Genomic DNA, 26,704 nt, shown 5'->3' on the forward strand with positions numbered 1-26,704 from the left:
TTCTGTGAAAAAGGATCAAGGTAATATTTGTAAGTTACCTTCAGTGGACTTGCATCGGTCCAAAAATATTTTGGCGTTATCTTGCAGAAGATTTTGTTTAAAAAAAAAAAAACTATTTATTCTTTCACACTACACAACAATTAAATTTTTCATTCTTGAAAAGACAAACTATGACGAAAAGGATGTTACATACTTCCAAAAATGGCAAGAGAAACCATCAGTAGAAAAAAACATGCAAAACTACAAAGGAAAGAATCAAATGAATTAGGAGATAATAATTTGATGCTGATAAAATTAGGTAGAGGACCCTCTTAAGCATGTGTATAAAGCGATAGCTGCATCAGCTATATTCTGTTTATTTAGAGTTTTCTCTGTCTTTCAGATAAATGCTTTTTCAGGGTTACTATATTCTGCCAACAGCTTGCCAACGTCCATCATTCTTTGGTAAGGAAAATAGTTGCAAACTGGGATAGTTCTATTTATTTAGGAAGAATACACGGGTAACTGAGATATGAAGTTTCACATTCATGGAGTTTTTCATTGAGAAAATCGTTGTCAATATTGTTTCAAGCCACAACTCGTCTCAGGCTTCTAACTGGGGGGGGAGCATGCCTCACGCCAAAAGGCGAGAGTAGACTGACTATCATCGTGGTCGGTTTTGTTTTAGATGACTTCAGCCTTGCGCATAACACGGGGTCTTGCGAGCCTGCTTGGCCTGCTTGTCATATGCGAGATGGTCAGCAAGGGGTCAAGTGCTTGTTGACCGCTGCTTGGACGAGGGGGAAAGTCACGTTGTTATTGGCTGGCGAGATGATGTCCCCAATGGGTCCTTGCAAGCCAAAAGGTGGTTGGAACGTCTCACTGCTGCTGCCTTGCTGAGCGGTGGGGCTTGTGTAGGATGTCATTAGCTTTTCTAACTGGCGAATACTATTTTGACGGTCACTAGGAAGCTCACAGAATCTCGGACATTATTTGGTGGTCTAGTTTAGGAATCCTGTTTCCCGCGATGTCAGGCACAGGTCTGTTTATTTCATGAATAATAGGCCGCCTAATGTTGGGTGGTATTTAAGGAGGGCTTCTCCCGTATTAAGAGCACCTCTAGCAGCCGTAAGCACCTTGAGTCAAACCTCCTTTCCAGTTATTTCTGTAGTTCCCCAAAATGTATTGCATTCCTTGTGATGCTAGTATGACGTGCCTATTCCATTTCATTTTGTATTGTGCCTACTTGAACAACAACAGGAGATCCTCTTTGCCAGAGTTTCTTGGTTTCATGCAAGCATAGAAGTGACATCCACCGACTGGACATTTGAATCGATATATACCTCCTTATTCTGTTTAAGAGGTCTCTTGATGGTGGGGCTAGGTTGTTTTTCATTATTAGGTTTTTGGGCAGCTGATTTTGTAAGGAAGAGGTCCAGATGCGTGTTAACGTCAGTGGTGGTGACTCTTTCTGTGCTAATTTCCTTAATTGCACGTCTGCACCAAGGTATCTTTGCCATATGATAAAGTTGAACACCGCTCTTTGGATCGAGCTGTGGCTGTTCACGATTGTTGTACCACCAATCCAGTGCCATATGCATTTGTTTTATTGACTTGCTGGTTGGAAAACCCATTATTTGTAACATCCCTTTGGGAAAAGCAGTCTAGTTTTTGGTAGGTGCCCTGCCAAGAAGAGTGTTAAAACTTTTTCTTATGAAGGCTTTGATGCTGCGGCTCTTATATCTTGAAGGCACTGTCTATCTCCATTAAGACCTTATGCAGTCGTCGGCTTAGAAGATGATTTTAAAGCGTATGGATAAAAAATTTAATCTTCTTTCTTGCCTCGCCAAATACTAAACAAGTAAAAAATGCGCCGAAGTTTCCTCTGCACAATTGAGTTTTCTGTACTTTTCTGTACAATTTATAATGCGGTATAAAACCATCAGCTAAGACTAGTAGCGCCTCAGTTGCTTCCCAGATACAGTTGAGTGAGGGTGCGTCCCACACCTCCGGAAAGTGCTGCCAGATGCATAGATACATGGCTAGCTTTAACCTTATATAAAATAAAAACTACGAGGCTAGAGGGTTGCAATTTGGTATATTTGATGATTGAAAGAGTGGATGATCAACATACCAATTTGCAGCCCCTAGCCTTTGTAGTTTTTAGATCTGAGGGCGAACAGAAAAAAGCACGGAAAGAACTAAAGTATAGGACAGATGGACAAAGGCGGCACAATAGGCTTCTTTTACAGACAACTAAAACGATAATTATTAACGAATACGCAGTAATTACTTTCTTACATCACCCAACTAGTCTCATATGTTCCATTTGTCATGCAAGGAATCAATTCTCTGCTTTTAGTTTGGCAAATGTCTTTAAAAAATTCTTCATTCTTCTACTTAATGCAGACTTAATCGTGGTCTTACCTTAGAAGTGATTGGTAAATGTGCCTTAGCGATTGACGTCGAATCTCAGAGGAACCCGGATCATCCGCTTCTTCAAAACTGCAAAACAAATTAGCAAGACTTTTAAGGTCAACAGCTTCAGCAGGGTATTACGAGGTGCGTTTTGTTCTTTTGTCTCATCACTGAATTCTTCGTTTTATTATGTGCATCTGCAATTTTTAATTCTCTTTAATATATATTATTATTTTTTCTGTCTATGGAAGTCGATAGGGGAAAGTCGTTGCTTTCCTGGCAGAAGTTAGAAAGATGATTTTTGGAAGGAGAGGAGAGGAGAAAAAAAAAAAAAGAGAGAGAGAGAGAAGAGAGGAGCGAGAGAGAGAGGAGGAGAGAGAGGATAGAGATTATTGCTTAGGGATATATTCAGTGGCGTCATTCAGATTTTCTTGTTGGGGGGGGGGGGTGGGGGTGCCACGTGGCGGGCAAAGGGATGGGTGAGGTGGCAAGTGAAGTGAGTCTTGTCAGCTGAGTATAGGGGGCCGCGTAAGCCACCCCGAGAATTTTTTGGAATCTTATGTGCATTCTGGAGCATTTTGAAGCCATACAAAATTCCCCTTGGAGTGAATTTAACTGTGTTTATTATTATTATTATTTCAAAGGCTAGGGGGCAAACCATGTCTTGGAGGGGGCAAGTGCTCCCCCTAGCCGCCCCTTGGAAATATTACAATACATATCATTAAGCGTACATTTACTAATACTTACAATTCGCATGAAAGGTTTTGGATGACGTTATTATTCAATCGTGTTTCCAGTGACTGCTCTCAAAATTATGTCGAATGTGACTTTGGCGTGTTTCGTGGAATAGTGATTTTAAAAAACTTCATAGTAAACATTTTGCTTTTGTTCCTTGAGTATCTTCAGCAATGTTACTTTTGCCTGGTAATTGAATGAAATTTTCTTTTAGTCTGTTTTATCACAGCTCTCACCTCAAATTCTTTAATCTAATCTAATTAATTTTATTTCCTGTTTACCATCCTCATACTGTCCTTTGTTATTCTAAAGTCAATTCAGTGTCCATTGTCTGACAGTATTCAATATCCAAATCTTTTTTTGCTCATAGTTTTTAAAATATATTTTCTGCTTGAAAGTAATTGAGTTGTTTTTTATATTTTCTTTTGCGGCAGCTTTATTTCCATTTTCAGAAATTTTCTTACGAAAATATCTGGGAGGATTTTTCGAAGATCGATCTGTCAAGAAGCTGAAATCGGACATCCTGGAGGTCATTGAGAACAGGAAGAATATGCGGGTTAGTATCTTCTAGACACTGTCATGAGCTTTAACTAGACATTTATTTAGTCCTCAGGCTGCATGTTGCATATTATTTGTTATAGAACAGAATATTCAAAGAAAAATCTGTCAATGATTTATTAATAATGATTATGTACATAATGTCATGAAAAGAAATGAATCGAAGCAACGTGTAACTTATTTTTTTTTTTATTATACAAAAGATAAATAAACATAAGTTTAGTATGATTGATATATGTCATACCCAATTTTTATAAAATTACACTTTTTCTTTGTCGACTGATACCACACATTTGTGACATTTAGCTCTTATATTCCTCAATAGTATTAATCTTATGCATGTTTTAGTATGCAACAATGCCTAAGGCACAATGCCACACATAAATATTCAGTTGTTCCCTAACTTGTTTTCCGCCAGCGCATACCTAACGTGGTGAAGAAGGGGTCAAGAACAGTGATAATATTTATTATATTTTTAGAGCAGAGATATAGTTCATTCTTAGCCAATCCAGGCTTTCATCCTTTCCAGACAACAACAAAATCCAGTGCATTACGCCATTTTCTAGAGTGGACTGGGCTTTGTGGGCATATCGAGGGCTTGGCGCCTGGGATTTCCTGCCCTTGAAGGGGCTAGGCTTGTTTGCTCTTTTGTGCAGTTTATTGTTTGTGTTTGTTCATGCGCATAGTGCATGAAATCTAATGCAGGAATATGTGAAGTAATCACCTTCTCCCGAATATCTAGGTTCGGCGGACAGTTGATGCATTGCAGCTGATGCTGGAAAGCAGCCCAACTCGTTTCCTCAGAGGAGGACCGAGAAGAAGAGTCCAACGACCAATTCCAGTGTTAATCTCAGCAATGGGAAAGAAGAGGGTGGAGGAAAACGACTGCAGAATGGCAGAGAACTGGACAAAAGGGAACCGAAAATGACGGAGGAGGAATTGGCAGAAAATGCCATCTTTTTCCTATTAGCTGGATACGAGACGACTTCCCACCATGCTTTCCTACACAAGCGACGTATTTGCTGGCCAAGCACCCAGATGTCCAGCAACGCCTCTATGAGGAGATTGTCCAGCATCTCAGAAAGGAGGTAAGATTGTTTTGATTTTTGAATTTTCACGAAAGTAGCAGAAATGAAGGCAGCAATACATACATTAGAAACGCATGAAATAGTCCAACTGACATGACATTTATATACACCTTCATCGCCAATCTTTTCTCAAAGAGTAAATTATTCTCAAGCTAAATGGGCCATTTCTCAAACCCAAAGAAAAATTTAAGCGTAGAGTCTCAGGTTATCGTAGATCAGTGTACTTAAAACTTTATGATTGTGAAAGTCGAAATTTAAATATTCCCGATTTTCTGTTGACTTTTTAGCAACTGATAGAATTTATAATATTTTATTGGAGAAACCAAACCATGTAAATATATTCTCTGATTTTGGCCTTTGTGTAGATGGTATTTTGGTGTAATGCATTCTGAGATTTGTTTGGCTAAATACATAAGGGATCAGAGTTCTATACTGATGTTTGCTTTAGACTAATGAAGATCAATTTGAAAATCAATGTTAGATTTTTTCGTTTCCTGAATTTGTTTTCCCCCATTTTTTTATTTTCATTACAGGAGGTAGTTACTTATGACAAGATCAACGAGCTGGAGTATCTAGACATGGTTGTGAAAGAGTCATTACGAATGTATCCACCAATAGTAACGTAGGTTGATTAATAAACGTTTTTTTTTATCGCCTACCTATTTTCTTATATTGAAATATTCTTCTTTTCCCCATTCTTCCTTGTTCAGTCTTTCCTTCAATTAAGAGGAGAACAATTCTTCAGTTGTCACTGTCAATCTGTTAGAAAAAAAAAACATGGTCATTAATGGGTATTACAAATAGGTACATTAAAAAAAAATATCACCTGTCTGAAGTAAATTTCTGCTTTGACCCCTCTCCTTGCTACGTGCCAGCAGTTTTTATACAGAGTAATGGTAAACCAGAGAATTTACAGGTGCTGTTATTTGTTATTCAGTGTTTACTTTATAACGATAATGTACCGTGCAAAAACAGCCTGTCTGTCAGCAAAGGTAAATCTGTCACTGTAAAATTATTTTCTTTAGTAAAAAAAACTTAGTGTTAGATAAACCACCATCTATTCCAAAATTTAAAAACAGCATTCTCTGTCCCCATTATTTTTTAAATGTGTAGTGCAACAAGAAGAAAAATGTAAGTGAAATCAGGTTGATATTCCATTCCGGCGCATATTCTTGTTTCAAACCAAAGTTCATAGCAAACTCATCCATATCTTTTACATTATACAGTACCCTGGCCTTCATACCGCCGTGGAACGATTTTTCAGTTTAAAAGTTTGTTTGAGCAACCAAGTTTTCCGTGTCAAAAATAACCTTCTACTTAATTTGTTATTAGCTTTCACAAAGGCTATTGGCGTGATGTACAGTAGGACAAACTTTTCACACAACATTTTTATTATAATTACCTTTCTGTACGACATTGGCTCAGGATATGTGCCCTCCAGGGGATTGCAGTTTTGGTTACATAAGCCTGAGAAAATATCTTCTTTGTTATGCAAGGAAACACATATACGTATAATCCTTTGAGTCGTTTATGGAACTTATGTTCTTGCAGAGTAGCATCTATCTTAATCATGTCAAATAAACTTTGACAAGTAAGATTATTTTAGGGTTTGTACAATGGGTGGTGTTTGCAGGATTCTGTATTATTTACCTGTTAAATGATACTTTGATCATTAAATGTATTTGCCTAACAAAAAATATCAGACATTCTTATGCATAAATTCTGTCTTTTCTGTCGCTCAGTCCGCTCTCTCGTGAGGTGAAAGAGGACTGTGAGTTTGAAGGACTGAGATTCCCAGCTGGTTCCTCGGTGTTTATCCCCATTGTTCACATGCATTACAATGAGAAATTCTGGCCAAATCCAAAGGCATTTGATCCAGAGAGATTCCACTCAAGTAAAAAGAAAGATATTCACGTAGCTTCCTTTTTACCATTTGGTTGTGAGTATGTTTGTGGTTTACTTTTGGGATTAAGATTTAGAGCAATGCATTTCATTTATATAAGCAACTCAAGTTTACATCGTCTAATGTAATTTTTTTCTGATTCATCTTAGAATTAAATCACTCTTATATCTTCAGTTGTAGCATATAATTTCAACTTATCATTATAATCACATTTAATAAATACAAGTTTATTTATCTTAATGTAATATCTCTTAATTTCATTTGAGAATAAAGGAGCTGAAATGCGAGTTCTCCTTTTTTTTTTTTTTTTTTTTTTTTTTTTTTTTTTTTTTTTTTTTTTTACTTTCAGTGGGACCTCGTAACTGCATTGGCTTCAGGTTCGCTTTGATGGAGGGAAAGATTGCCATAGCTCGCTTGCTTCAGCGATACTGCATCCAGATGTGTGACCTGACTGAGGAAGAAATAAAAATGAAGGCTGCAAATATAGCCTTGACTCCTGAGTCGGGGCATATTTATCTTCGCTGTGTACACCGTTGATAATGCAGAGTAGCCTGTGTTTAGTGATAGTATACACTTGTCATGAAATACACTCTCCACACGCAACCAACCACTCTTGCACACTTGTTGATATTTGTGAACTTCCGTAGCTTGTTCCTCTCGTAGCTTTGTTAACACTAGAGCATCGATCTTTTATTTATTTAGTCTAGCATATTATTTCATTATTTTTGGGGTCAATAACTTTACAATGAACCCGTGGAATTATGACCTGTTAAATATAATTTCGCTGGACTCATGCGAGGCTGTTTACTTTAATTGGGAATTTTAACCAGACATATTTGCTGATCGAACTATTGATTAGTTAATCGAATCGGAATGACTAAATCAATCCATTCATTAAAATAGAATTTTGCCCAGTGAAATTAATTTCAAAATTACAAAATCAGTGTTATAGGTACCATGAAGCAACTTTATTCTGGTTAGTGTAGTTTCTACTTCAAGCATGAATTGAGTATGTATAGGTATCAGAGCGCGTTTAAAAATAACATTTATTAATCGTGAAAACATAAATTAATTGAAAAAATAGCTGTCAACGACATCCACTAATTAGTATTGGCGTAGTGAGCAACAAGAGAGAAGTAAATAAATTAGGATAAGAGAAAAACTGGCAAAAAAAAAGAAAAAGAAAAAGAAAAGCCACACTGGTAGAGAGAAAAGTGAGAGAGGGAATTACTACTTACGGTAGACAATTACAACGAACTAATTTATTACGTTGAAGACAAGGTACAAGGTTAAGTCGATCGAATTTATTAATTTTATTTTTCCGCTTTTTCGAAAGTTCGGGACATCTGCTTAATCTAATAGCACTTTATTCATTGAAATATATTTTCTATAATGGGTGAAATAGCATTTTTCGAAGGAAATGCCTTGCCACGCGCTCCCTTTGGGCAAGTCTCTCCTTCTAAGAATCTGGTTTTCTTTCGTTATAAAGTTCCATTTTCTTTTGTCTGAGCCTTAAGGTTATAGTAACTGGCGAATTTCGATGCTTCATTGCTTCCATTTTCCGTTTTCTTCTTAGTGTTTACTCAGTATTTTTATAATTTTATTCAAAGAAAATTTCTAGAGCCCAAGGTGAAGAAAAGATGACGAGATCGCGTCAGAAAAAATGAGTAAAGTTGAGAGAACGAAAAGATGTGCACCCTTAAATGCCCTAAATAGTGCAAAGGTGGAGTGAGAATACCCAATGTTGCAGAGCAGAGAGAGATGAAATCATGAACTAAAGTATATTATTCATGATATCCACAAACACTAGATTGTTTTAAGCCTGTTATAAATTCCACTTTGTCTTTTGTTAGCCCATTTTCCCAATTCCTTCTCAACGGCACGAGTGACATCTGATCTCACAATTGAGGCTACAACACCGACTGGTCGTGGAGGATGGTGGTTGACCTATTGGCCCTTAAATTCTCTGAGCCTCTAGCAGCTTCGCCAAGGGAATGAAATTGCTTAAGGGCGGCGTAGAAGAACTTTGGGAAGGTCATATTCCATGGTAGCTAACCCCTGCAATGCCCCTAACTAAGGGCATCGGAGATTATTGACAGGTGTAAGAATATCTTGCTGTTCTTGGATCGATGGAAACTAGACCATGGATTTGGGGGGGGGGGGAGCCCTCTTCACTGACATTTCCTCGAATTTAGACTTATTCCTTATCGTAGCTCCATGCTCTGTTGTCTAGGTCCTTTCCAAAAATTAGGCCATAGCGCTCAGGTGAGCGCAATTTTGGAGAGGGTCAACATTTTTCCACCAGCCGCCTGCTATGTTGCACTTCACTAGAGAAGAAACAGTTGCGTTCCCCATGCTTTAAAACACAAAGTTCTTTCCATCTAAAAAAAAACTGTAAATTAAAACAATCAATTACATCAGCATACTAACTCTGTGGTAAATAGTAACTACAACTCTACTTATATTTGCCGTGAATGGTTGTGCATATGAAAGCTATGTTTAAGATTAATACCAGATTTATTGGTGCGGCAAATACCTGGAAAGCGACTGAAAAGGCAAAGTGAAAAATTATCCGTGATTTAAAAGAAACTGGGTTAAAGATGAAAATTTTGCATAGTTGCATAATGAAGATATTTGTTTTTAAACGTGTAAGTGTGGCCTTGCGACGGAACTGAAATGAGCGAATAATTTTCATTACATAGAGAAGTAATGATCAAATGGTTTTACAGGAAACCATCAAACTAAAACTGAAATTAAGATGCAATCTATATTCCTGTGATGTATAGTTATTTTCATATGGTTAATAAAGTTCATGTCAATTAAAAACGTAACATTATTGATGCAGCCAGTTAACATTTTTTATTCTTGATGATGAATAAATCATTATATGATCTTAATTTGTTATGGCCACATTTCTTTTCCTTTTTTTATTTCAGTTATTTCAGTGCTTGGGAATGCAGATATTTTCTACCATGTAATAAATAAAGTTTACACTGTTATATTTTTTTTTTCCTTTTTTACCACCTGGTTGCCTGACAGGATTTGGAGAATGGAAAGGGTGTTTTTGCTAGGGGATTTAAATGAAAAGTTTGCAGGCAATGAAAGAGATGCCCAGCTTGTCGCTAGAAATGCATGATTTTCAAAGAATATTTATAAGCATATATAAGTGGAAACGGAAAGCAGAGTTTATTAAATTTTAGTATAAAGTAGACGGAGGACCGAATTGATATATATTATATATATATATATATATATATATATATAATATATATATATGTATATATATTATATTATATATATATAATATTTTTATATATATATATATATATATATATATAAATAATTATAAGAAAATAGTGGCTAGAGGTATCTATGGAGAAACCTTTAAGAATATTTGTTGAATATAAAGGATAAAAAAAAAAACATTTGGCAGATAGAAGAATGAATCAAGTTAATGTAAATATGAGCAGTAAGGAGGGCCGTTAAGAAGTCAAAGAAAAGATGCCAGGATCTGGTGATATTACAAGAGCGATACAGCGTGTTGGGGTGAATATAGTACGATTGCATGACTGATCCAAGTACCTTAAGCATGTCTGCAAGAGGGAAATGTTCTAAAACAATGGGTGATAAGAATAACGTTTCCTTTATGTAAGGGGGAAAATGACAGGAAAGTTTTTGGCCGTCTTTTGTTTGTGATATAGGGTATGAGTAATGTGGATGTTTTTATTGTGAAAAGCTGGAAAATAAAGGTGGAAAGCTTTATGTGGTGTATGTAGGCCTAGGATATAAGGACAAAGAAGATGGAATCTCCCAACCACTAGTAATGAGCACCGTACGATCGAGAGAGCTGTTAACATCACAACGTTTGGCTCAAAGATACGGTGAAACAGCCATTACATGACAGCTATAACTATATTCACACCGAAAGTTGTTCGATGGTTTCCTGGACTGTCATAACATGCTTCAATTTGTCTTTTAAAGAAAAACAAGTATTCTTGGTCAGTTGGGTGAAGAGGACCTTTGTGCAAACGGTCGAAACTCGAAAGAAAAGTCTCTTATACTACATATTGTGGCTTTTTATTCATCATGAAAAAAGGTAGTGATGCTCTAGAAGGTAATTCAAAGGCATTTTAAGTTTCCTTATTTTTATTTTTTTATCAAAGCAAAACTTTCGTTTGAATGCGTGGGTGTAAGTGTCATTTTTGTCAAATTAGATCTAAGCACGAGTGTGTTGTTACCGAGGTTTTACATTATGTTGAATGATGTGAAGAATCAGAGAAATGAAAGAAATATTGATAGTAACGTTTTTGAATAGGAAAGAAGAACCATTAATGATTAAAATAATTTACTTAGACAGTAGTAGAAAAAAAGAAAAATCCATAGGTTTTCTTCATGTTTTTATAAGGATGAGTTTAATTTTTATTAATCTATCAAAATTTTCTTTAGATTTGAAATTGCCTTTATTTTCCTAATTTCGTTACAAATTAATGCTTTTTACTAAATAAAACAGAATTAAAAACCACCAACGCATAGAGGCCTAGTGAGGGGGAACCCACGAAATAGTAGATTTGGCGGGAAATATATGCTGCGTTTCGATTGGTCTATGAAAATACTTTAATTTTAGTTCTGATTGGTTGTTTCCTATTTGTTGCCATGGTAACTGATGTAAACAAACTGCCTTGGAATTATTACTACTGTGCATTTCAGGGCCGTGTCCACTTGGTTTTCCTCGATAAAATAATACCAAAGAATCGGATATGGATCGTATTTTGAAATAGCTATTAGAAACCACAGCCTAATTGGCAAAAGTATACAGTGATGTCTAATGTTGATAATTTAGACACTTAAAAGAGAAAATCTCAGAAATTTAAAGGGAAACTTAGCTAAATCTATCAGGCACGTAGATAGAGGCTAGTAAAACGTCATTACTGAAGCCCCTCCCACATTGATGCTGTAGTATGACGTACAGCCAGCAACAAAACCGGCGTCGCCCCGCCAAACCTGGCTCTGAGAGATCATGCCCTTATTGCCCTGAAAGGTGGCCTTCGTTCAAACAACCAGTACATAGGCAGAGTGGTTCGAATGGGAGGAGGAGGGAAATTACGGTAATCAGACAGAGAAATACATAACGAATCAAATATATGGACAAAGACACACACACACAGAGGGAGAGAGAGAGAAAAAAGAGAAGAGAGAGAGAGAAAGAAAAGAGAGAGAGAGAGAATACGAGGAACGGTAACGAAAGAAATGCGTACAGTTTATGGAGAGAGAGAGAGAGCGCGCTTTTATTCCTTTTAGTTATTAATCTGATGGATATGATATATTTGAGACCTTCTGCTTTAAGAAATATGTTATCGTGCATTTTTTGTTAAATAATTTTTACGAAATCTTATCTTATAGTATTGTTTTAAATCGTTATATTTTCTATGTAAAAAAAGCCTTAAATATTGTTGGAACTGACTATTCATATTAATATTATTCAGACGGAAATATCCTTCTTTTCATTATCCTATAAACAGCTGTATTCTCTTCTCTCTCTCTCTCTCTCTCTCTCTCTCTCTCTCTCTCTCTCTCTCTGCGTTCTGTCCCCAACTTAAATCACCTGGATCACTATTTAAATAATGGTAAACATCTTTCATGTTATTTGGATGCGGCCAAGGATCACGAAACCGTAAAATCCCTACTCTACCAACTTGTGCTTGACTGCATCTATTTTTGCTCTAGATTGACTGGACTATAATTACCTGTATTACCAATAATATGCGAATCTAGTAAAAAAAAGATGTTACACACCAGGTTTTATAGCTGTGGGTTGTGTGAGCCATCAAAGCATCAATTTTGCAAGGGTATTATTTTATTAATTAATCTATGCTAAGAACACATTACTGGATATGCTACTCTAGTACTACAGGATTTGTATTTATGGCATAACTTAGTTGAGTTACCAGTATTTGAGTGTGATGGGCCCTTGGCTCCGCCCCTCGAAAACGATCTAGGCTACTTATAGAAAGTATTTTAATTTGTATATTTCTCATATTATATTTACTATATATTGTTTTCTGAAACTCTTGGTGAAAATAAATTATGTGAAATGAAGTGAATGTGTGAATCGGACCATTAATATAATGATGGTAGGGTATAAAGGATGTAGGTGTTGCAAAACCGTATACTATTAACATATTATTTAGTGTTTCAAATTATTGGGTGACAGTCTTTAGACCTGGGCAGATCGGTCACATCTTAGCTATATGTAATATATGTTAACTGATGGGCAATTCTTAGTTGATAATATTTTCGTCGGCTCCCGGGCGCGAACCTTGAAACCCAGAAATCAGGAAGTCCAGTGAAGCGCCTTTAGCCACACAGCTACCACGAGAGGACATGGGTTAATGCCGCCTCTCACCTACAAATCCCTGTTGCGCCCAGGGATTCGTTGTTTTGGAGTTGTCAAGGTCGAGGAGGGTTGATACCACAGTCCAGATAATGTATCTAGACCGTGGTTGATACCGACTCCAAAACAACGAATACCTGGGCGCGACAGGGAATTGTAGGTGAGAGGCGGCGTTAACTCATATTCGCTCGTGGTAGCTGTTCGGTTAAAAGCGCTTCACTGGACGTCCTGATTTCTGGGTTCCTTCGTAGGTTCGCGCCCGGGTGCCGATAAAATCATTACCAACTAAAAATTCCCTTTCAGTTAGAATACGCGAAATTATATTAATTCTGAGGTTAGATATTAAAGAACATTTGTAGCTTAATGCGTACATATGAATCACGGTGTTGTGATCAGACTCATATACTCATATATATATATATATATATATATATATATATATATATATATATATATATATATATATATATATGTATATATATGTGTGTGTGTGTGTGTTGTGTGTGATTGTTGTGTGTGTGTATAATGTATATGTGTGTATGTATATATACATATATATATATATATATATATATATATATATATATACGTATATATATATATATACGTATATATGCGCGTCACTAGGACTATTGTCACTGGGTAAACTACCACTGGGAAAATTGCCCATCTAGAAATATCGTCATCGGGAATATTACCGTCCATTGACATATTTAAAAACACATTAAATGACTGCATTTGATTGATAATAGTTAAAAAAAATATGGGTGACAAAGAAAACAAAATAAAAAGTCCATAGTTTATTTCAAAATAGACATTTGAAAAATGGTACTGTAAAATGCACAGTTTATAACCAAAAACAAAATAATTAAAAAAAATTAGAATGGGACTTTTCATTAAAATTATGATTTTTATAAGCAATAAAATTTAAATTCTTCATTTTATCATCCCAATTACTATAGTTTAGGACTATATTTCTAGTCTTGCATTCAGGTCTTTGTATACATTGTACCTTGAGGCCTGGCCCTAGGCCTGCTGTGGTTTTGGGTCTTAATGAAGTGTTATGCTGTTATTTACCATGTTATCAATAAGTTCTTAAACCCCCTTGTATCAACTGAAGTTGATCTGCCAGAACACTAAAAGGTAGTAAGGTATTCTTCAATTTTACAATTATCATTTTTACCCTAAAAGAATACTTCAAATTCATACTACTTATTATTTTATGTATGTAAACTGTACCAGCTAGCTCATCTACAAGTAAATTTAACCAACTAGCTGGGCCACAAGTGAACTTAACAAACTAGTTGGTCTGCAAGTAAACTTTACCATCTAGCTAGTCTACCAGGGTTGATCATCAAATAACTAAAGGTAGCTTACCATAGCCTAACCTTAGCTTAGCAATAGTAGCCTAACCTGTCAACCTTCAAGAATAGTTTATTGTTTTCATTTATCCCTCTCCACAGCTCAAGTTTTGGCTAGTTATGAAAGCTAAGTTATTCTTGCAAGCTAGCCTACTTACACTGTACAATGTAAATAAGCACGTTGAATTATAGGTCCGTATAACTGTGGATTGTTACATTCCTTTATATATGTACCTCCTAGTAATAATTGTACTTGAAGATGTTCAAATAGGTTTTATGTCATGGTTCAGATACCTTGATTTAGGTCTGTAAAGTACATACAGTGTCCTCTCCCCTGAATCACAACTATATGAATATGAATTCATGCAGATTGTAATTAAATTTATACTGTAATTAAACAAATAGTTTCTCTTATAAGATCTGTGAGTAGTCCCAAATATACCTTAAAAATGTCTGGGGGTCAGTGCAGGAAGCCTGTCGTTAATAAATGTGATATGTGAGATTCAGAAATGATTTTTGTGAATTTTGTGTTTAAGATTTCCTGACAAGAACAAAGAGCAAGACCACTACCTTACTTGGGTTAGAAACTGCAGAAGGGATAAAAAGCCAAACTGTGGATCACACATATTGCAGCAACCAATTAGGAGTCCTTCATAAATTACGAAACTCCTTAAGGGGGTTGGAGGGGGTATAGTGAAGTCTTATGAGTTACCAAACATATTCAGATTTTTCCTGTTTCTTTTAAAAAGATGTAACTGTAGAAGGACAAAAGAGAGAGACTAAAGATTCTGAAATAGACTTTCATTATATTTCAGTAATACTGACAAATGGTATTTAATTTTTTTATAATCATATGTTTAACAAATATCACAAACTCAACCCTGTTTGGTACGTGAAAAATTTAAAAATGCTATAAGTATACATGACATGGAATAATATGACAAACTCATCCCTTTTTTGGAATTAGAAAAATATTACAAATCAAATCAATCTTTCTTTAATTTTATGCATAGTCTACTTTGTGTATTATGAAACTCAAAGAAAAAGAAAAAAAAGAAAAAAAATACCGCAGACACTGTATATATATATATATATATATATATATATATATATATATATATATATATATATATATATATATATACGTATCTCTAATAAAAGGAGCCCATAACAAAAACACCAAAAATATATATAGAGACAAATACTATATTTCAGAGACTGCTGTCTCCCTCTTCAGGTAGATGAATGAGAAAAGTTACAGAAAAGGTGGTATTTATACCAAGAGGTCCATCCACAGGTAAGCCAATTTAGGTCACTCCCGCTGATAATCTTCCTTTAATCTTCTTAAGCGTCGGTTGAATGAGTCAAATGATAAATCGGCTTTGATAAAAGAGAGGCAGGTAATGAATGTCTCAAAGGGAGCCTGGGACTCAGATTGTCATCGACCAGGTTCTCATTCAACCGACGCTTAAGAAGATTAAAGGAAGATTATCAGCGGGAGTGACCTAAATTGGCTTACCTGTGGATGGACCCTCTTGGTATAAATGCCACCTTTCTGTAACTTTCTCATTCATCTACCTGAAGAGGGAGACAGCAGTCTCTGAAATATAGTTATTTGTCTCTATATATTTTGGTGTTTTTATGGGCTCCTTTTATTAGATGGAATTCTGTTTAATAACAACATTTTACCAGTCATATACATACACACACACACACACACACACACACATATATTATATATATATATATATATATGATATATATATATATATATATATATAGATGGAGAGAATAATAAAAAAATCCTTAATTGAAGGTATTGTACACGAAAAATGTTATGGTAAAATCATTAGATTTCCTGGTCCAAACGGAATTATTTCACATATATACCAATACACTGTTTTACTGCGCTAAAATACAATCCATCTCTCTCTCTCTCTCTATTCCTTAATACTGTAAGATTACGCTTGTCACTGCAAAGCGAGAGAGAGAGAGAGAGAGAGAGAGAGAGAGAGAGAGAGAGAGAGAGAGAGAGAGAGAGAGAGAGAGAGAGAGATTATTTCAGCAATTTATAACACCAAGAGAGACCTAAGACATTATCCAAATCTTTCAAAATACATCCAGATATATTTTCACAAATCGAAATATCTCTCGTGATATATAGAAACTCAACGAAGAATCGAGAGAGAGGAGTGTGTGTGTGCAAGAACTGGGTATGGCCTCTGCAGATATGGATTCCAGCTTCAAGAAAATATGGCCTTGTCTGGCCTCAGCAGCTGCTGTTGTTCGGACGTTGTTGTCCACATGTACAGCGATTTACTGAGAGAAGTCTAACGCAGGAATAGTCATCTTGTTTGCTGTAGCGGCCTATTCACTGGTGAGGATGTAGATCTCTGATGATGGAGCTGAAGAGCCCAAGGAAAAGGAACTGGACGAGAGAATTGACGCCTGCGAGATACCATCAAGCAGGTGAACTTGACATAAATAAATCGTCAGTTGCAGCAGAGATCGACTACTATGAAGGTGTTGGACAGATCACTCATGAGGTGTTGCAACAGCAGGCCTGACGAGAGGGCTCACCCCCTCTAGGCTGGAACTTTGTTTCTGAAGAAAGAGAACGATAAAGAAGGAGAAACAACAGCTGGAAAACAAGACCTCAAGATCACCAGATGAAGTACAACACAAAGGAAATTTGGGCAGAAAAACGATGAATTATGCGAGGGATTTGTCTGTGTAGTTAGCAAAGGCAAACTCCCAGCTTCAAAGGTCTGAGAAACTCTTATGACAGAAGGAGAAAGACAGCAGCTCAGGACTGAATAAGCATCGCGGATGGCGAGGCTCATCCAGGAACAAAATGACGCGACCGAGGCAGTGCGAATCCGAGAGGAAAGACCTCGAGCTCAGGTTCTAGCGCCTGCTGAAGAAGTGGAAGACCTCACGAAGGAAAAGCGTCGACTCCAGTGTGAACTTAAGGTGGCGGAACTCAAGAGGATGAAAGGCTTCCCAAGTCCTCAAGAATCCCAACGGGAAAGCGCCCTTCAAGACAAATATGGAAGAGGACGAACGAACGAACACACTGCCTCCGTCTGTCTCCAAGGAAGGAGGAAGGCTTCGAAATCGATAAGAGACGAGTCGAAGCCTCCGGCAGATTCTCAAACCAACCATCCGCTCCAAGCTCCTTTCCTCAACCTCCACGAGAGAGTCTGCCATCAAACACAACAAGGAATAGAGAGAAGTTTTTCTTTTTTTTTTGGAGGAAACCAAATGTCTGGTACATATATGGAACCCTCCAAAATGTGAAAACACATAGTATAAAAAAAAAGCTGTCAGAAGACCGTCCACAAAAAAAAAGTGTTATCTCCAAAAAGAAGTTGAGAGCTATAGCACCATTGTCAAAAAGGAAATTCTTAAATTTATATATATATTCAGGAAATTCTGAATATATATAAATTCAGAGTGGAGCGATACAAAGCTTCAAGAACTACAGTACAAACTGTCAGAGGACCGTCCACACAAAAAAAGTTATCCTTAAACAAAAAAGAAGTTGAAAAGCATATAACACCATGTCAGGAAATTCTAAACTTTATATATATTCAGAAATTCTGATATATATAATTCAGAGTAGGAGCGATACAAAGCTTCAAAGAAACTACAGTACAAACTTGTCAGGAAGGACCGTCCACAAAAAAAGTTATCCTTCAAAAAGAAGTTGAAAAGCATAAACACCATGTCAGGGAAATTCTAAATTTATATATATTCAGAAATTCTGAATATATGTAATTCAGAGTTGGAGCGATACAAAGCTTCGAGAACTACAGTACAAGCTGTCAGAGGACCGTTACAAACAAGTTATTGTTCAAAAAGAAGTTGAAAAGCATATAACACCATGTCAGGAAATTTTAAATCTATATATAATTCAGAAATTCTAAGATATATAAATTCAGAGTTTGGGCGATACTTCAAGAACTACAGTATATTTTTTTTTTTTTTTTGGTGAGCAGTGCCAATGAGCAGAGGGAAGGCGCTCATTGCTGGCTAAAACAAAACCCCTCGGCAATGATTTGGCCCTGTGATGACACTCCAGCAGTGAGGCATCCTGCCGTTAAAAGCGCAAGGAGAGAGAGAGGGAGAGAGATTGAGAAAAAATTCAGAACCAGATGGAAGAGATAGGCTACTTTTGCAGGTGAAGGACGGAATACTCTGGAGGAGTTTAAAAAAGAATCCTGAGAATGCCAAACACGGCATAACTGCTCACTTAGAAAAGACAGAGGACAGCAGGCTCCAGGAAGGCGAGAGGTAAAAAAGTAACGTTCCTATTGGTACTAAGAAGAAATAATTCAGATGGCCTTAGTTGTAGATACTGAAGAGGAGGAGGTGGGCTGACAGAAGGGCTGAGAGAAAGCAGAAAAAGGATTCATGAAGCTCTGCAGAGAAGAGATATAAGGATATAAGGAGACGAGAAATAAAGGAAGACTGGATACACGAAGGAGTCCCGGAAGCGGAAATGAGAGGAGGTGGAGGAAAGCGAGATAAACCAAAGAGAAATCAAACGGAAGGATAGCAAGAACATCGATAGAAAAAGAATAACTCTGATTTCGTAAGAGACAAAAGAAGATCAAGCAAAATGAGAAAGAAGCTATTAGAAGATCATCAATAAACCGATTTTGTGCAAGGTGAAATTGTCAATGTTCATTTGTGGGATCCTCCTGAGGACGAACTACAAATGGAAACCTGTTTTCAAGGAATTGGGGGGGGGATAAGAAGTGTTGTTATGGTGAGCAGAGGGAAGGCGCTCACAGCTGGTTAAACAAAACCCTTCTGCAATGATTTGGCCCTGTGATGACACCCCAGCAGTGAGGCATCATTGGCCGGGTTCAAACGTTGCAAGGAGAGAGAGAGAGAGAGAGAGAGAGAGAGAGAGAGAGCTGCTATAGGATAATGAAAAAGAAGGACATTTTTGTTTGAATAATATTAATATGAATAGTCAATTCAATAATATTTAAGGATTTTTTTTTTTTAAAATAGAAAATTTAACGATTTACCAAACAATACGAGTGTGATAAGATTTCATAATATCATTTTCCAAAATATATACAATAACATTCGATTAAAACAGAAGGTCTCAAATATATCCATTAGATTAAGAACTAAACAGGAATAAAAAGCTCTCTCTCTCTCTCGTTACCATTCCTCATACTCTCTCTCTCTCTCTCTCTCTCTCTCTCTCTCTCTTTCTCTCTCTTTTCTCTCTTCTCTCTCTCTGCTCTGCGCACTGATGCATTTTTCTTTTGTTACCATTCCTCATACTCTATTTCTCTCTCTCTCTCTCTCTTCTCTTTTCTATCTCTTTTAACGAATATATTTAATTCATTTTTGCATTTCTTTGCCCAATTACCATAATTTCCCTACCCTCATCCTCCCATTCGAACCATTCTAACTATGTACTGGTTGTTTGAAACGTGGGCCACCTTTCAGGAAAGAGGGCATGATCTCTCCAAGCCTGGTTTGGCGGGGCGACGCCGCTTTTGTTGCTGGCTGTACTTTACTAGACACTCGCCCATATACCATATGAATGATGATTCGTAAAGTACTAGTAACAGTAGAGTATTATTGTTTCACACTATCAAACTCTTGAGCACATTAATGAGAATGTTAACTGTGTAATCCAGTTCCATTGCTCAATTCATATTTCTTTTAACCAGAATATGCATCAAGTCTTACACAGATTCTGTTAAAACCCTTGGAACCTTGGAGTTTCAAGGATACGAAAAGTATCGGTCATAAGGCCTGTGTGGGTAAAGACCAGCATTTACCCAATTAATAATAATGCATTATATAACATGCTCGTGTTTTTCGTATGCACATGGCCATGTAAAGCATTGATAATCATATTATTAATCATAATTATACTAACCACATTTAATATTCATTCAGATTACAGTTATTATCATTATTCTTGTTATTAATATTATAATCATCATTATTGTTACCTATTATATTCATACTTTGACATGAGGGAAGATGATGATGAATATGTATAAAAATATCTTTTCCTTTCTTATGCATACACATATATGAATGCTCATACCTTATACATAAATGAAAGTGTGTGTGTGTGTGTGTGTGTGTGTGTGTGTGTGTGTATTCTTAAAAAACTCAATAACTTAATTAGAATATTTTAAGTAATAAAAGTCCACATAATAAAAGTCCACACTTATGAAAGCTGTGTTAGTTAAAAACTTACAAAAAAACTGGAGCTTTCATCGTGAACGTAGGCCTTATCAGGGGCACTCTTTTATTGCTATATATATATATATATATATATATATATATATATATATATATATATATATATATGTATATATATATGTATATATATATATATATATATATATATATATATATATATATATATATATAAGGTGGCCAACAGAATAAGCGCGTTGTTACAAATAGTCGTTGCAGCTAGTTAGTGATATAGTTCATCTGTCAAGAAAATTCGCCCACTGTTTATTCTTGGTCTGGAAAGTTTAGAAAGGCCTTGATATAAACAAAATATTTGTATATCTCTTTTTCATACTCGTCATTCGAGTATTATACCCCTGTAAAGCTTATCTTTGTCCTCTTGTCTAAATCGTTTGGTGCTTGTGTATCTGTTAATATTCAGCATATGATGCATACGATTCTTTTCTCTGTTGCATACTGCAAAAACAAGCAACATGAAAGCAGTCTTGAAGCCAGGAGGACAATTTCCTAGGCTTGCCATAGGTGAAGCAGCAGTCACATATAACCTGGCTTTGACTTATGAATGGTCGGCTACCCTCTTCCTGTCGTCGCCGGTTACCAATATATCGAGCCAAAATATCTAAATGATCGTATTTTCATTTCAATATGCTTGTATTTCACGAACTCCAAACGTTTTGTATAGCTGATTGTGAAAGGGTAAATAGAAATTGCTATAATTCCTATGTATTCCTAAGTCAACGTAACATTGTAAGATGAAATTAGTAATATTATCATATGTATATTTACCAGATTCTTTGCTATAGTATTGTCATAATATATGATACCAAATTCTTATTCATTATCGGTAGTATCATCAATGGAAACCGCAATATTATCGTCATTGTCAACAATGATTTGCCTAGCCTTTCCCGTTAATGCTTATTGTACAAGAGGGTCAAATAGTGTGTTTCTACGATCATTATTATACTACTAGGAACCCTGCTGATGTCATAGTTTACGTTACAACTAGCCTCTCTCTGGGTGCTCAATAAATTTAGCTAAGTTTCCCTTTAAATTTCTTTGATTTACTCTAAGCGCCTTAATTATCAACATTATACATTACTGCACATTTTTGCCAATTAGGCCGTGGGTTCAAATAGCTATTTCCAAAATACGATCTATATCCGATGCTTTGGTAAGATTATATCGACGGAAATCAATTAGAACCGACCCTGAAATGCACAGGAGGAGAAAACAATTTTCTTTTTTATAAAAAGATCGCTGAATAAATTTCTTTCATAAGTATAGCTGAAGGGTTTATATGCAATTCTTCTATTTTCTATGATAAATAATTAAGAGAATTTTTGTGATTATTATCGTTTATACATTTCTTTCCCTTATAAGATATCTTTCAAATTTTGGCGAAACTATAAAAAGTCGCCTGCTGTTCATACGCATTCCCTCAAGTTAAGGAAACAATGGCAGCTCTCTTGTAAGCAAATTATCCCTTTCTGAGCTGAGTATACCCCACAAAGTCAGTATTATATAGCAAGCAATGTCAAAGTTAGCTTAATTCCAGATTAAGATTATGGCAAGCATCCTGGTCATTGCTGCTTCATATTATTTACTCCGTTGTGGTTGGTAATTAAAAGAGCATGTGGCAATTTTTAAGCTCTCTTCTAATATATATATATATATATATATATATATATATATATATATGTATGTATAAATATATATATACGTATAATATATTATATATATATATATATATAGATATATATATAGGTATATATAATATACTATAAAGGAAATTACTATGGCCCTCCCCCCAAAAATACCATCATAAATGTAATCTATGACGAAGTTTTCTTAATTAAATATATGGATAGATAAGTTATGTAAGTAATATTAGAAGAGAGCTTAAAAATTGCCACATGCTCTTTTAATTACTTAATGTATATATATATATATATATATATATATATATATATATATATATATATATATATATATATATGGAAAGGAACTAGCGTAAGTTTTTTTCAAAGAAGGATGTCACTGTTGCCATATTTCGAGTGAAGTCCTAAAAAAAACCTTGGGTTGTGTTTCGGGGTCAAACGGACTTTTCTTTCAAACTGTGAAAAATTCTTTCTCTTGGCAAACAGTTTATCAATATGCAGTGAAAATGGTCTTCTTTGAGTCTTCATATGTTTTAGTCCCCTTGCAACATGGCGTGATTGTGATCAGATGTCCAAATGTGTCCATTTTCAATGCATAATGATCAAACCTTCCTTACCAATAGATTGCATTTTTCACAGGTTGAAGGAAAATTCCGTTTGAACCCCAAAAACACCTAAGGATATCTATATAACCTTACTATTTACACATTTCCGGGAGAGTTTTACCTACTGTATAATTCTCAGTTTCTATAATCATATATATATATATATATATATATATATATATATATATATATATATATATATATATATATATATATATATATATATATATATATATATATATATATATATAGTATTCAAGAATACAATATGAAATTCTTTTGTTTACTTTGGTGATGGTTTGTACTGTAGGCAATGGTTGAATGGTAATAATGTAATTTACGAATTTGTTTGTCTACTCTTGAGCCTGGATAGCTCTTGAAACTACCTGTTGGGCAGTTAAAAATGCTTTGATTCTGCCTTGGAGTTTTTCTGTTCAGCAATCCAGATTCCAGTCCTGAGCAGTGTTTTGTTTTATCAAGTTCGCCTGGACATTTTGGAGATTTCTACCTTTTGGAAGGCTTCAAGTAAACATGGAGCAGTAAATTCCACTAGGAAGGCCCGGTGAAGAGACTTCGAGGGCGGAGGAAGGCGACCCATGAAACTGGCTTCATCACTTTGCCTTTACGTATACCCAAGATCCTTTAAATATACTCTCCGAGTATATTTAAAGGACCTTGCGTATACCATTTGAAAGAACAGCATCTCACGGAAGTTACAACCTTGGGTGCTTTTTGGGGGTCATGAGGACTTTTCACTCAAACTGAGAAAAATGTAGCCTATTACCATTTGACCCCGAATAAACACCCAAGACTAAAGCTTTCTACCCTTATTTTTCCTGTCTCTGTCCCCACTCCTCTCTCTCTCTCTCTCTCTCTCTCTCTCTCTCTCTCTCTCTCTCTCTCATTTCGTTCTTAATTTTCTCTTTCTAAATTTTATCTCTAATGACAAAATTAGAGCTTCAGGAATTGTAGGAGAAACACCAGACTAGATCGAAGACTGTCTTACTAATAGAAAACAGCATCGTAATAAATGACGAAGAATCAGAATGGGTAGATGTGACAAGCGGAGTTCCTCAGGGTTCTCCTCGGATGGACTAGTAAGTCTTAGAGATATCTTAATCCTTGTAACTCCTTGTAACAAGTTCATCCTCTCTCTCTCTCTCTCTCTCTCTCTCTCATCTCTCTCTCTCTCTCTATATATATATATATATATATATATATATATATATAATAATAATAATAATAATATATAATAATAATAATAATAAATGTTACGAATTATAAATCTATCAATTTTCACTAAATTTAAGAAATTCACTCAACAGATGGCACTATAGTCAATACTCTAAAATCAGCAACCTCTAGAGTCCTTGAAAACAATTTTCCAAGATGGGGGGGGAACAACAAAGACATTCAAGAAGACTCACCCAAGAAAATAATTAACTTATATTTTCTTGTTAAATAATTAAATTGTGATTGTTATTTACAATATGAAGTTGGTGAATGTAATTTTAAGGTGAGTGAAGTCAATTATGTTATGTTGTGATTTAGTTGGAATTATGTGGAATTAGGTATGTGGGGTAAAAATGTTAATGTTGGGTCTTAAGTGTGGGTATTTGAGCCAGTAATGTTATTAAGCAAGGTTAATGTTAGTAACAAAAAGTGAGTAAAGGTTAGATTATGTTGAAATTAAAGTGGAATTATGTTAGGTAATGTATATGCTTATAACTGAATGATTTTAGCCTTATGGCTATTTATTGATCCAATATTAATGTTTGGTTCAAAGTTAATGTTAATTAAAGATGAGTGAAGATTGTTTAATTATGTTGAAATAATGTGGAATTAAGTGTGGGGTAAAATTATGTTATTAACTAAATGAATTTAGGTCTTAAATGGTCCATATTAATGTTAATAACCAAAGTGTAAAGTTAAAGTTATTTATTGTACAAGAATCTTGTTATTAACCAAAATTAATGTCATTAACCTAATGAAGTTAAACCTTGAACATCATCAGTTAGCTTATCTATTGGTCCAATATTAATGTTATTAACTGAATGACTTTGGCCACAGGTAAGTGTGGTTATTTATTGGTCCAATATTAGTGTCATTAACAATGAATTTAGGCCTTAAATATTTGTGATGATTGATTGGTCCAAAATTAGTGTAATATATACTAAATTAACTCATGGTAGTCTGGGCTAGATTAGAGTTGTGTTGATAATGATAAATGTTTTATTGTAATACAACAGTATAATATGAAGATAAAAGGCCATAAAAATTATTTGAACATATTTATATCGTGTCGCTTTTTTGCCCCTGTTCACTGGTAAAATATGGACGGATGATGTGTTACAAGAGTATATATACAAAGCATAGGTAGGTGTGGCAGTAAGTCTTGTATTTATGCAGGTGACTGTTGACCCAGGAAGGATGGAACTATTATGTGATAATGTGTCAAAGTTAGACCAGAATAAAGCTAGTTGTCATAGGTTTCAGGTTAATTACAGTATTAAGCATAGGGGAAAAAGGCAGGCTTTTCATGGTCTAATGTTGTCAAACTTTGACTAGCTTAACCTGGTGTTAACCCCAGGTGGTAAATTCACCTTGACTTAACATATCTCAACAATTAGGTGACTAATTTAACCTAAACTTGACTTAGTCTAACACCAGGTGGCATGGATAGCCTGACATAGCCTATCCTGTCCTAATTTATCATAACCCCCTGGTATCCTAAGATAGCCTAACATATCCTTACTACCCCTAGGTGCTTAATCTACCATAACTTAGACTAACTCATTATCAGGTGACTAATTTAACTCAAAATTGACTTGGCCTAACCCCAGAAGACTTGGGTAGTCTGATATATAAAGCCTAACCCTTCAAATCACCTTAACTCCACCTAACTCAATAATCAGGTCACTATTTTAACCCGAAATTGCCTCAGTCGAACTTCAGGTGACTTGGGTAGCCTGACATAAACTAGCCTAATCTAACCTGTCTTTCCTTAGGTGCTTAATTCACCTAAATCAACAACCAGACGACTAATTTATCCCAATATTGACTTAGCCTAACCCCAGGTGACATGGGTAGCCTGATGTAACTTATCCTAGGCTGTACCCTAACCTAACCAGTTTTATCTTAGGTGGTTAATTTACCTTAACTAAACCTAACTAAACACTCATGGGAAAATTTAATGCAAAGTTTACTTATTCTAGCTGCAAGTGACTATGTATTTTATTCAAATAAATACTCTAAAATTATACCCCTTTCATTTTAAATATTTTTTCCTTAAGATTATTTTTAATAAATTTTCTCCAATTGTAGAAAATTTAATGTTAAAAGATTATCTGAAATCATAAGCCTTACATTTTAAATACTTTTTTCTTAATGAACATTGAAACTTTAATTATTTTCACTGTTTAAAACAACTCTATTAAAGATAAATTTCTTATAATTATAACCATTACTTTTTATCATTTTTTCCAATGATGATTATTGCAACTTTAATATATTTCTCCCTAATAAAACAATTCCATTTTTAATATTTTCTGTAATTATAATCCATACAATTTAATTAAATTTTCCCTTAATATAATGCATTTAAAATATGCCATCTATGCTATTGATTTTTATAACCCTTTAAAATAAATTTTTTCTAATTAAAACTCTTATTCAAAATCAACTCTGAAATAAATTTTCCCAAATTAAAACAAGAGCATTTTATGGAAATTTTTTATTTACCCTTAGATTTTGAATAAA

At 35.2% G+C, this 26,704-nt stretch overlaps 2 protein-coding genes and 1 long non-coding RNA gene across 3 annotated transcripts in view; all 3 read left to right on the top strand.

The window, feature by feature from the left end:
- The window catches only part of LOC135206797 (cytochrome P450 3A30-like), a 5,896-nt gene extending 2,205 nt beyond the window's left edge, over positions 1-3,691 (top strand). The window contains exons 5-6 of the mRNA XM_064238289.1: positions 2,389-2,541; positions 3,567-3,691. Of these exons, the coding sequence (XP_064094359.1) occupies positions 2,389-2,500 (112 nt within the window). The 3' untranslated portion in view covers positions 2,501-2,541; positions 3,567-3,691. The remainder of the gene's footprint in view (positions 1-2,388; positions 2,542-3,566) is intronic.
- Positions 3,692-5,315: 1,624 nt separating this feature from the next.
- On the top strand, positions 5,316-9,660 carry LOC135206493 (cytochrome P450 3A19-like). The gene is made up of 3 exons (XM_064237862.1): positions 5,316-5,400; positions 6,521-6,717; positions 7,031-9,660. The coding sequence occupies exons 1-3, from the start codon at positions 5,357-5,359 to the stop codon at positions 7,216-7,218; spliced, it is 429 nt and encodes a 142-aa protein (XP_064093932.1). The 5' UTR covers positions 5,316-5,356; the 3' UTR covers positions 7,219-9,660.
- Positions 9,661-24,440: 14,780 nt separating this feature from the next.
- LOC135206494 (uncharacterized) overlaps positions 24,441-26,704 on the top strand; it is a 29,773-nt gene continuing 27,509 nt past the window's right edge. The window contains exon 1 of the long non-coding RNA XR_010312761.1: positions 24,441-24,461. This is a non-coding gene — a long non-coding RNA (uncharacterized LOC135206494). The remainder of the gene's footprint in view (positions 24,462-26,704) is intronic.

The sequence above is a fragment of the Macrobrachium nipponense genome, chromosome 31, assembly GCF_015104395.2.
Source record: "Macrobrachium nipponense isolate FS-2020 chromosome 31, ASM1510439v2, whole genome shotgun sequence".
Lineage (NCBI taxonomy): Eukaryota > Metazoa > Arthropoda > Malacostraca > Decapoda > Palaemonidae > Macrobrachium > Macrobrachium nipponense.

Bases quoted from the DNA above. Each gene is read 5' to 3' on its own strand.
- LOC135206493 (XM_064237862.1), top strand. From the start codon at position 5,357: ATGGTTGTGAAAGAGTCATTACGAATGTATCCACCAATAGTAAC. The intron at 5,401-6,520 runs GTAGGTTGATTA...TCTGTCGCTCAG, and splicing joins ATGTATCCACCAATAGTAAC to TCCGCTCTCTCGTGAGGTGA. The intron at 6,718-7,030 runs GTGAGTATGTTT...TTTTACTTTCAG, and splicing joins TTCCTTTTTACCATTTGGTT to TGGGACCTCGTAACTGCATT.